This window comes from Mustela lutreola, chromosome 14, assembly GCF_030435805.1.
Source record: "Mustela lutreola isolate mMusLut2 chromosome 14, mMusLut2.pri, whole genome shotgun sequence".
In the NCBI taxonomy this organism is placed as follows: Eukaryota; Metazoa; Chordata; class Mammalia; order Carnivora; family Mustelidae; genus Mustela; species Mustela lutreola.
In genome coordinates this window covers 60,377,270-60,389,714 of record NC_081303.1, presented here as the reverse complement: position 1 = coordinate 60,389,714, position 12,445 = coordinate 60,377,270, and the positions used below count along the sequence as shown (strand labels likewise).

Genomic DNA, 12,445 nt, shown 5'->3' with positions numbered 1-12,445 from the left:
GTGCTGGAAAACTGTTTTCAGACTTTCCTATGCTGTGAGACGCTGCCCTTCCAAAAGCCTGCCCCATCTTTGTAGGTGTTGAATGACCGAGGCATCGACCTTTTCTCCAGCCTTCTTTTTCCAGGTCATCTGCACCACAGATGAAGGAAGCGTTAAGACGCCTGTGGTCCAATACGATACCTCGACCGGATTTGGTAAATTTTTAACTCCTACTATATTTAGTATAGAGCGTATTCATTTTTCTAAAGAAACAAGCATATGTTCATTTCTACATACTTGTGCTAATATATTGGCATAGACTATATGGAAGGAACTGTGTTAAGTATTATAAGAAATATTTTTAAAGGTTCTCATGGAAATTACATCAGGCAAGGAGTTAGGACATGTTGTACTCTTAAAATATCAAGTCATTGAATTATATACACAGAGAGACATAACTAAATTCTCTTCTATACACAAATCCTGTCGGTTAAGAGCTAAAGGACTGTGTTTACCAAAAAAGTGCTTTATAGAGGAAGTCAGAGAAAAGAAATCAGAGGAAGAGAGAAAATACTCTAATGCCAATATGTGTTGATCATAGAGATAATATTATAGATTCAGAGCCTAAAATGGTGAATTGGAGAGATTTCTCTCTTGTATTCTCTGTAAAAGATTATGATTGATTGTTATTACCAAGTAATTTAGCTGAAGAGATGAAATTGTAATTTTTATGGAGCATCTTTTAAATTGAGTTCTACCTACAATCTCTGAATCTAACACATGTAATACTTTACAGTTTCAAAGGGCAAGTTAGAGAAATGCCAGATCTTTTCCATTAGAACATAACTTGGACTGATACCTTATTTTAAATTCCAGTAACTAATATCATATCAAATTTGTACGCATGTATAGTTAGGATTTTTTAATACAAATGTCCACAAATTCTGAGACACAGGTAAACATACATATTGTTATCAAGGATAATTTCAATCACTAAATATATATATATATATATATGCACATATATATATACACATATATATGTATATATATATATATATGCACATATATATATAAATAAAATTCTATGATTCCAGACTTAACATGTCTGGATGCCATGTACAATTTTGTACAATACCTAACACAATTCCACATAGTCTATCTTATTTTGTTTCATAGCTGTTGTAGATTAGAGTAGACTTTATTTGGTTTTTGGTTTTTGGGTTTTTTTAGAGAGGATGAGAGGCAGGGGTGGGGGAAAGCGAGATTCTTAATGCAGGCTCCATATCCAACTCGGGGCTTGATCTCATGATCTCAGGACCCTAAGATCATGAACTGAATCTAAATCAAGAGTCAGATGTTTAAGCCACTAAGCCACCCAGGGCCTCTATTTGGTATTCTTTTAGCAACTCCAATGTTTCCACAAGTGGAGTGGACCAATGGAGGCCTAAGGCACATCAGAACTCACCCAAGAATGTCCACAAGCTCATCGCTAAGATGAGAATTGGAACATGGTTTCTCTGCTGACCCCTGGTCCCATCCTTTTTCTTGAGCAGCTGTTCTGAAATTTAAGTGTGCAGAAGAGTCATCTCCGGGTTCTTATGTATTACATGGTTTCCCAGGCCCCTGGCAGAGATCCAGAGTCAGTAGGGCCCAAGAAGCTGCTCTTTCAACAAGCCCTGCCCATCGCATTGTGTGTCAACTATAATCAGATTTTAAAAATCAAAAAGCAAACAAAATAAACAAGCTCCACCCAATGATTTTGATACAGAGGACCCGGATGAAGAGTTGAGCAAAACCCATAACCTAGATTGAGCCCCCTCGGAATCCAGTCCATCCAGTCTCCTAGCTGGGGGCAAGTACGCCTTCCCTGGGGAGGGCAGTCCCCAGTCAGGGGCCTCCTCTGACACCACTGGGGTTTTTCTTTGAAGTCGAGTCAGCCACTGCAGTTCCTACCCTGACCCTGAAGCTCCCAGGTGATGGGTGAGGTCCCCTGAAATCAAAGGGACTTTGAAAAGGAAACTGATTTTTTTTTTAATTTTTAAATTTTTTTTACTTTGTTTTTAATTTGTTTTTAAAATTTTAACATATACACCATCCTGATTTTAACCTCTCCTTATAAGAGCGGAAGCCTGTATTCGGTTCTTGAATACAAGCAGAGGTTTCCATGGGTGAGAGAAGGAACACCGAGGACAGTGAGAAGTTATGAAAAAAATTCCAAGATGTATTGTCCAACTAATACCCATAGTCAGCTTTAATTTTGTGAGGTAACTTTTAAAATGTTCCTGTTCCCTTCCCTGAGGCAGCCTTGAAGCGCCAAAGTCTGGCCATCCTCATTTCCCTCCTCCTGTTCTGAGGGCTGTTTGCTTTCTGCGGCTTCCCTCAGGCAGGCTGCCCTACATTCCCTGTGTTCTCCCAAGCAAGGGACCCACTGGGCCCATCAGATCTGTTTCTGGCGTTCCAGCCCCGCGCCACACAGAGGAAATTCAGCTCTTCCCGCAAACAACCAAGGTTGTAGGTTTTATGTTTTGTTACGCTTTGTTTTAATTCAGACAACACACATTGATTCCTAATTAGGGGAATTCCTATCTGCTGGAACTTGGCAGAGCTTCGACTCTTTACTTCTGAGATGGTGGAGCGGAGCAACTTGTATCACCACAGAGCTATGGGAAGTCCAGTTAGGATTAGCCAAGTCGTGCGGCTCCTCTTAGGAAGCTCGAAATTCTATCTCAGTCACCTTCTCTCTCTCTCTCTTAAACCTCCTCACCCCGATTCTGAAGCCCTCCCCTTCCCTTCCACTGAAAGTGTGGGTGTCAAGTGTCCAACAGCCGCCCCCACCGCCCTGTCCTTGAGGAGCTGCAAAGGGGGACTCGGTGCCGATAGCGGGGAGGCCCTGGCCTCTGTGTCTGTTTCCCCTTCCTGCTCTGGGCCACAGGCACCTGCGCTGGAGCTCTGGCTCCCAGGAACCCCCCCCACCCCCCGCCAAGCCTGCGTGCCTGCTGCTGTGTCCATGGGCTTCTGAGCCCGCCCTGTCACCCCAGTCAAGGGTTTGCTCCTTGGGGTACATCAAACTGAGCACATTTAGAGGAAGTGTTGAAAGCAAAAAACTTACTTGTTACAAGTAAGGAGACAGGGAGGTTCGTACAGGGAGCTTTGACTCAGTGCATTAGGGGTGGGCGCGGGGGCGGGGGGTTACAGAGGCACTTCTGGTTCAGTTGGACATGCCTTGCACATAGACGTGCTAGGGCCAACACCATATGTTCAAAACACGGCAGAAAACTCCACCCTTAGAAAGAGATCTCAGTGTTACAATGAGCTAAAGATGACTTCGGGACAACTCCAGGGGGCATCTGTCTGCGCTGGTGCCCCTCCAGGCCTGTTCCAATGGGCTCACGTAAGGGCTCTCGGGCGAAACACCTGCTCGGTTGTTCCCTGGGCTGGAACTGTTCGTTCTGCAAAACAAAACACATTTCTCCTCAGCTCTTGTCCCTTCCCCTTCTCCCTTCTGCTGAGAGGGTGCAGCCCTCTTCGTTGAGTGACTTCCCGTGACATCCCCGCCAATGGCCCCAGCAAGTGGCTGGGCTGGAGATGATCTCTGAGCCCTGCTTGGGCTCCTACCCCGTTTGCTGGACAGCACTGCTGCCCTGCAGGGAGCCCCATGAGCCTGTCTCCTGTCTGCCCCGGCTCTTGCAGCTTTCTGCACACCCACAGACATGAGAGCTATGGGCTCAGCGCAGGGTGAATAGTTGCTCATTGAACATGAGCTGCTGTGATTAGCTCGCGTGCAAAGAATTACATCGCCCGAACTTGGGACACTTGTACAGAAATCGAGAGTAAGTGGTCCTGTGGCCAAAGGGTATCTTTCCAGGGGAAGCTCTCTGGGGGTACTTGAGTGATGACTCCCACAGTTGCTGTGTCACGAAGAGGCCAGGGTGTGGGACATCGGACGGTAACATGTTGGCAAGCACAGACTGTCAACATCACAATAGAAAACGGGGTCTGGGGTTTCTAATCCAATTTGGACCAAACGTCCCAGGACCATGAAGTGAGGGGCTGGGATCTCCTCAGCTTTGAAGGGATGTGTCCAGAAAGTTCTCTGCGGTGACAGTGGTAAAGCTGGGCTGTGGCGAGAGTCCACTGCCCAAAGTCCACTTTGCACTCAGGGCACACGACTGTGAGGCAGGCACTCCTCAAGGTTACTTTGGTGACCACCCCCGCCCCCCCTTAGGATCTTCTCCCCCCCTCCCCCTGCCTTTCCCAGGAAGCGTGCAAAGGCAGCAGTGATTTCCACCCCGAGCTGTGTCCCAGAGGTCTCCCGAGGGCTATAAGCGTCTCCCTGCCACACTCGGCACCATTTTCCCAGCCCGAACACAAGTACAGACAAGCACCGGGAGACAAACTGCTTTAAACTCCTTTCCAATTTACTATCAAACATCGGGGCAAGGGATCACGAAACTGCCTTCTGAAATTACATTTCTCTTTCCCGTCCCTGGGTTTCGCAGGCCTGGTTCTGACGACTCCTGGAGAAAAGAGAGGATCGGGGAGCAAAAGCACCGAGTTCTATAGCGAGTTATGGTTCATCGTGTTAATGGCGATGCTGGGTTTGATCCTGCTGGCCATTTTTCTGTCTCTGATACTACAAAGAAAAATCCACAAAGAGCCATATATCAGAGAGAGGCCTCCCTTAGTGCCTATTCAGAAGAGAATGTCTCCGCTGAGTGTCTATCCACCGGGGGAAACCCACATGGTAGGTCTCCAACGCCGGGCCCCGTTTCCCTATCACTGGGCTGGAATACTTGCGGTTATGTAGAGGGAAATATTTCCGGAGTCATGGTAACGAGGGGCTTGAAGACAGTTATGTTCGATAAAATACAGGGTCCGAAAAAGGCTAATAGAGACCTTATGGGAGAGACCACCAGAGAGCTTTCTCGTCCCTTCCTCCATGGGAAGACACAGCAAGAAGACAGGAAGATGTCCGTCTGTGAACCAGGAAGCAGGCACCGACCTGACACTCCATGGGCCGCCATCTTGAACTTGGACTTCCCAGCCTCCAGAACTTGAGAAATAATTTCTGTTGTTTATACGCTAGCCAGTCTATGGGATTCTGTTAAAGCAGCTCAAAGGGACAAAGATACTTGGGAAGTTTTGTTTTGTTTTTTCAAAGATTTTATTTATTTATTTGATAGACAGAGATCACAAGTAGGCAGAGAGGCAGGCAGAGAGAGAGAAGAGGGAAGTAGACTCCCTGCTGAGCAAGGAGCCCTATGCGGGACTCCATCCCAGAATCCTGGGATCATGACCTGAGCCAAAGCAGAGGCTTAACCCACTCAGCCACCCAGCGCCCCCCCCTCCCACCCTGGCCTCCGGGAGGTTTTTAAAAAAGCCATTGCTTGGGCCTTATCCCAGCAACTCTGATTCCATTGCTTTCAGGTGGGGCCTGGGGATTCACATTCTTTTGTTAAACTCCAAAAGCTATTCTCTGGTGCAACCAGGAGTGACTGTTTCTGCTCTAACACTGTTAATCAGGGGATGGGGGAGAAGAGCTGCATATCAAAATCACCCAGGGAACTTATAGGTTATTTAACTGTGCAACTTGGTTTGGGGGCTAACAAAAAAAGGGGGAATCTAGGGAGAAACTAAATTGCAGGCAGTGCTCAGTTTGTCCCCGGCCTCTGACACCCGGGCCACTGGGGGTGAGTGGCTTCTCATAGCTCCCACCCGCCCGCTCCCAAGATAGGAGGTCAGGCAAAGGTTTGGGGGTGAGGCCACACGTGTGGTAGTGCAGGCGGATCCTGGCCCAAAGCACTCGACGACAGGGTAAAAGGTGATTGGAACTAAAGTTGCACTCTGGTGTGGGGCTGGGTCTATCTGGAGGAGGAAAGGCTACAAATCCTAATTCCCACCAGGTGCCAGTCCTTCCCAAGCCGTGCATCCAAAGGGCGACATCTGCCTGAGAAATCTCCTTTCGCCCAGTTTGTGCAAAGGTTGAGTTCATGGCCAGCCTGTGCAGCGAGTTTTAGCTGATGACCACTCTGATTACCACTTCCACCGTTGGAGGGGGAAGTTCTTCCACAATAAGCAGTTCTCAGACACGAGCTGGGTGTCCTACGATTCAACTCAGTTCTAACTCTACTGAGAGATGGTGTCAGATTTTACAAATCAAGGGTTCAGTTCTCCAAGACTATCCCCGCCCCTCAATTTTAGACACCAGTCACAAGTCCAGGCTGCCACCGGGCTTCTGACAGACCAGCTACAGACTGGAATTCGCAATCGCCCCTCCTTGGGTTCAATTGGTTTGCAAGAATAGCTCACAGAACTCAGAGAAACATTTCACTTACTGGATTATCAGTTTATTACAAAAGGATAGAACTCAGGAAGGGCCAGATGGAAGAGCTGTGTAGGGCGGGGCGGGGTGGGGGGGATGCTGCGGGGCTTCCTCACCCTCTGAGCTTGCCACTCCCAGCACCTCCAGGGTTCACCAGCCCAGAAGCTCTTACACCCCAGCAATGGAGGCTTTATCACTTAGGTGTGATTGATCAGATCATTGGCTACTAGCTGCTAATTCAACCTCCAGTCTCTCTCCCCTCCCTAGAGGTGGAGCTGGGAGTATGATGAGTGAGAACTGAAATTCCCAAAGCTCTAATCACAGGGTTGGTTCTCCTGACAACCAGCCTTAGGTGGATCCAAAAGTCACTCATTAACATAACAAAAGACACCTTGTGGCTCTCCTCACTTAAGAAATTCCAAGGGGACCAAATATATATTTATTATAAATCATAGTATCACAGCAGCACCAGAAGCCCAGTCAAACCAGTTGAGTTGCAACACTTTAAAAAATAGAAATGAGTGAATCGCCTGCCATCCAGATCGCTTCACCTTCCACGACCCGGCAACAAACAGTGGTTAAGGCTCTGACAAAGCCATATCATGCCCAAGTAGTGGAAGTGTGGGCACAAAGACTGTCATCCCTCTGAGACCATGGTTTGTGTCTAGCCATGGGACAGTGTCTTGGTGGTGGAGAAGCCAAGACAACGTCCCCATCATCTGGTCCTCAGCACTCACCAACCCTACCTCCTCCCACTCTTCGCTCTCCAAGTCTCCTTCCTCCCTGAGCACATCAAGCTCCTCCCCCTGGGCCTCGCTCCCGCTCTTCTCTCGGGTGGCTTCCACTCTCACTTCCTACAGGTCCCTGCACAAATGTCACATTCCCTTCCATGTGAAATTAAATTCCCTAGCTTCCTAGTCTACTTCCATTGTGCCATCACCACAAGATAACCATAGCAGATATGGTTCTCTGACTCCTCAAAGAGAATGTGAGCTGCTCAAAGGCAGGATTTTGTGGGTCATTTACTGTTGTACCCCAATACCCAGAACAGTGCCCGGCATATAACAGATATTCCACAAATATTTGTGAAATGAATGAATATTGAATGGCCAACTCAGACCATTGGCCATGTGCTACTATTCAGTGTATGTTCATTAGAAGATTCTCATTGAAGAGCAGTTACTTTACAGTTTTCCCTTGTTGAAGAGGAACTCTCTCTCTGAGGAAGCCATGTTCTTAGATGAAAGAAGCACCACCACTTCTGGAGTTCAGAAGAACATGGAAGAGCCCAGAAGACCTGAGATCTCTCTAGTCTGTGGAGACCAGCTAAATCAACCCTGGGCCATAGGGGGCGCATGGAGAACGTGGAAGAGACACTCTGGAGCTCTGCTGGGTTCCTCTACTCTGTCATGTGAGGTGTGCTTCCAGAAAACTTCCCCACATTCCGTTATTGTAACTCCTTTCAGAGATCAAATCTCCTGTTTCTTGACCCAAACCCTATAGGCAGGCACTTCTGCCTCATTACCCTTCCCGAGGAGGAATCCAGTTTTGTCCACTTGCCTAACTGAGGGATCAAGAAGCAATCACATCATTTCAGCAGGAAGTTACTCTGGATGGTGCCGTTGCTCACGGTTCTCCTGAGTCTTGTCAAGCTTTGTTTCATCAAAGCGTGGCCCATGAACTGTCAGTTTCAGCATCACATAGAAGCAGGACCTGAAGCTCTGAGAAAGAAACCAAAGTATCTGCTACGTCAACCAGCACCCCGGAAGTCAGATGCTCAGTAAAGCCTGAGAATAGCCATAAATGAACTAAAAATAAAATACATAGAATACAATTCCTGGAAAGGGTGTGTATAGTCTTGTAACTGATGGAAACAGGTTGGGGGGATTCCATGATTCCACTCATATGAGGGATCTAAAATAGCCAGATTCATGGAAGCAAAATATGGTGGTTGCCAAGGTGGGGAGAGGGAAATGGGGAATTGCTTATTAGCAGGTTTTATAAAGGTTCAGTTCTGCAAGATGACGACATCCTAGAGATCTGCTGTACGGCACTGTCCCTATAGATAACGATACTATATTGCCAGTCTGCTAAGAGAGTAGATCTCTTGTGAAGTGTATTTATCATGAAAAAATTAAAAAACATGGAAAAACAAAACAAAACAGGTGAGGGCTGCTGATTATTGCTTTTAGTCCCTGCAAAAGAAGGCCAAGTTGTCTCTGGGACTAGACTTGGACTTCAACTGGGATGGGCAGACCAAGGAATTGGGACACCCTCTTCCCATATACTCCTTGCCACTGGGGAGAAGCAGAGTGGCTCCCAATGGGTTAACTTTTGCTCAGTGGCTAAGGGAGGCGTGAAGAGGGAAAGGGCTGGTGGGGACCGGCAGGCCACCAGCAGCTCCGGGTCCCCACACTCGCTCATCTTCAGTATTGAGAGTGTCAGTCACAGGTCCTGGAGGGTTAGCAGGAGTGAAATCTGGAGTGTCCCAGGACCCTGGGCCATATGCCGGAACCCACTGAAATATCCTAAATTAATCCTACCCAGGTAATAACACGCACTTGCAAACCTTCTTCTAATGCTTTAAAAAAAATGTTGAAAGTAAACCGTTCTCGCAAAGTTGCAAGAATATTAGTGAAAGTTAGTCAAACAAAGGAGAGAAGAATTCGCATTAGTAGAGCAAAATAAAGAGCCATTGTTGGTGTCCCTGAGCTCCAGAAACAATGGCTAAGATTCTGAATGGGACCAGGTGGGATTCACCTGCTCACTGTTTCAGACTGTTTCTTTTCACTTGGGGAGGTGGGTGAGAGCTATCCCTGCAACACACACACACACACACACACACACACACACACCCCCTGAGATGCCTCTCAGAATGATTGTGTGATTATGCTATCATTGGAGAAACAAAGAATTTGTTTTACAGTCATTTTGTTTGTTCCAAACACTAACTGATGCCTCCCCATTTGTTCTCAGTTTGACTCTGTGGCCGATATATCTGATGTGTCAAGCAATGTGACCCTAAAAAGTTACACCATGCACTTTGAGGTACCTCCGTGTGCTGCATGAACGCGTGATCTTCTGTGTGATGTGTTGACTGCACAATGGAAAGCAGGAACATTCCACTGATTGGACGAGCTAAATCAAACCTCAGACGTTTACAGTAGCTCGGTTCTCTTACAGCACCTTCTAGGTTCTGCCCATGTAGTGCCTTTGTCTTTCTGATGTTAATACTGGACCTGATTTATTTTTAAGGCTGAATCTTACAACAAATAGAACAATATGAATGAGAACAGACGGTGGGAAGAGTCCATTTCCCTACACAAATCCAGGAATTTTGAAATATAACACAACCGTGCTCACTTGGCAACCAGGAGAGACCATTAATACTTTTAATTTTTTAATAATTTTTTATTTTTTATAAACATATAATGCATTATTAGCCCCAGGGGTACAGGAGAGACCATTATTAACGTTGCTCTGGGAAAGCATTGATCTCAAGACACAGGCTCTGTGGGGACACGTCTCATGAAGGGATGACTTTGTACACCCCACCTCTACCTCCTGCACCCACCACTTTGCAAAGCAGCAGCTCTTACCTACAGGGAACAACAGTCAGAGCACTAGGGCATGAACTCTCCAGGTGCTAAGAACATTGGGTGTCTAACATGACTATTACTTCATCATCTCACCCTTCCCAAGAAACCAGGGGCCACAGTGTTGCAGATAAGCTAAGTTCTGCAGTGGGATACGGTGTGTTCCTTCACTGACAATGTGTGACACACAATTTTCTGTCGTATTTCAAGCCCATTTTCTTGAGACTCTAATTACCAGCAGCGACTTTCTTTTCAGGGGTTAGCTAACACCAGAATCCCCCGGTCTGGGACACCCATCAGCATTAGGAGTAACCGGAGCATATCCGTCCTCCGGATCCCAAGTCAGAGCCGAGGCACCCGCACCTATTCCCAAGGCTCCCTCCACCGCAGCGCCAGCCAGCTCACGGACATTCAAGACAAGAAGGTCTTGATTGATGACTCGCTGTGGGAAACCATCATGGGCCACGACAGTGGACTGGTGAGTTGACTTCCTTATCCAGAGCCTTTTTTCAAAAAAAGATTTTATTTGTCAGAGAGAGAGCAAGTGAGAACACAAGCAGGGGAAGCAGCAGGCAGAGCAGGCAGAGGGAGAAGCAGGCTCCCCGCTGAGCAGGGAGCTTGATGTGGGACTGGATCCCACGACCCTGGGATCATGACCTGAGCTGAAGGTAGACGCCCAAGTGACCGACCTATCCAGGCATCCCAAGAGCCTTTTTTTTTTTTTTTTTTTAAGATCTATTTATTTATTTGAGACAGGGCAGGGGAGAGAGCGTTTATGAGTGGGAGGACAGGCAGAGAGAGACTATCCAGCAGACGCCCCACTGAGCGCAGAACCTCACGTGGGGCTTAGTCTCATCACACTGAGGCCAGGACCTGAGCCGAAAACAAGAGTCTGAGCCTCACCGGCTGAGCCACCCGGGACCCTCCTTATCCAGAGCCTTTGATCCACCGCCCAAAAGGTATCGGTAAAGAGATGGCTTAGCGCTTTCTGTCCCTCACGGACTGTTGCCTCCCAGCGCTCTGCAAGGAAGAGATAGGCAGAAGGTGACTGGGAACACCAGAATTGGTCTAAAAGGAAAAAGGAAAAAAAAAAAAAAAAAAAAAAAAAGCAAAAAAGCGAAAGAAGTGCATCACCTTCTTCCTTCTGGTGTGCGGTTAGAGGAGAAAGAGCAGTTCTGGGGTGCCTGGGTGGCTCAGTGGGTTAAGCCTCTGCCTTCAGCTCAGGTCATGATCTTGGGGTCCTGGGATCCCCTGTATTATATACATATAATATATATATGTATATAAAAACACACATAAAAATATAAAATAAACATGAAAAATATATAATCTCCCCACTTTACAGATGAGAAAACTGAGGCTTAGAAAGGTTGAGGTATGATGCACCATAACACTCAAATGACATTTTGGATTAGTCCACAGTTCACGTGTACATGTGATGTGATCCTTTCTTTAAGGTAAATTTAAGAGAAGGGCAGTCTGAAACCACGCCTTAGAGTTTTGAGCGTAGGATGTTAGCCTTTAACAGAATACTTACAGAGTACTTTCTATATTAAATTGATAGAACTATCAACCGATGGCCAATACTATTATTAACAGTGACTGTCCTAATCAATGGCGATTGGCTTATTTTCCAGGATGTGGATGAAGAGGACCTGATGAATGCCATCAAAGGCTTCAGCTCTGTGACTAAGGAGCACACCACGTTCACCGACACCCACCTGTGAAGGATGGAAACTTGCATCACAGGAACCTGAAATGCCTGCCCCACGCCCCATCCCCATGGGGATGTCACGGACTAACGCACCATATGTGTATTCTGTAATCCTTTAAAAAAAAAAAAAACAAAACAAGAATTGGTTTTGAAATCGTTCCTCCTTAATAGAGGTCTGTTTTTCTGGTGGTCTGAAATAAGGGGTCCTGTCAGTATGAAAATACTTATTTTGCTCTTACTTTGTGGAAGCATAAATTAGCATATTATTTTCACTTGGCTCCAACAGTGGCTCCATTGGTTAAATGAATAATTAGTGACAATTTCAAATTGGCCCACAGTTGTAACAAGTAAGTGAAGTTACTAGTTTAAAAACAAAGCAGGTTTTCTGAGAGGATGTCACTACTGCTCCTTTCAGTCCCTTCCCCCATTCAATCCTGTCAGAACACGATCCTGGAGGAGTAATTCCAACGATCGTAGCTACAAAATAAAATGCAAGTTTCAGGCCAAGCTGAATCAGTTACAGAACGGCACTGAAGGATACACAGTGGACTGACAGTCCAATTTCGTGACAATGTTTAGGGATAAGTATTTACCAAACTTAATGGAAAAAAAAGTTTTCACCAACCTTTTGACAGAGCACGACATAAAAACTGGTAAACCTCTGTCCTTGTATTTATGAATCTTCCGAAAAGGACTGAAGAGCTATTTCCCAAATATTTTACATGGCTTTGAAACTACAAAAACTTTCCATAAAACTGTCAATTCACTGATTACCCAGGAATACTGACATCTTTAACTTAGCGCCGTTCACTTGGTTAAATATTTGCATTA

The 12,445-nt window shown here is 46.3% G+C and overlaps 1 protein-coding gene across 1 annotated transcript in view; it reads left to right on the top strand.

Annotated features, from left to right (window-relative positions):
- USH2A (usherin) overlaps nucleotides 1-11,940 on the top strand; it is a 704,505-nt gene extending 692,565 nt beyond the window's left edge. Inside the window, exons 68-71 of the mRNA XM_059145262.1 lie at nucleotides 111-194; nucleotides 4,482-4,726; nucleotides 10,157-10,378; nucleotides 11,538-11,940. Coding sequence (XP_059001245.1) covers nucleotides 111-194; nucleotides 4,482-4,726; nucleotides 10,157-10,378; nucleotides 11,538-11,627 — 641 coding nt within the window. The 3' untranslated portion in view covers nucleotides 11,628-11,940. The remainder of the gene's footprint in view (nucleotides 1-110; nucleotides 195-4,481; nucleotides 4,727-10,156; nucleotides 10,379-11,537) is intronic.
- Nucleotides 11,941-12,445: the final 505 nt, after the last annotated feature.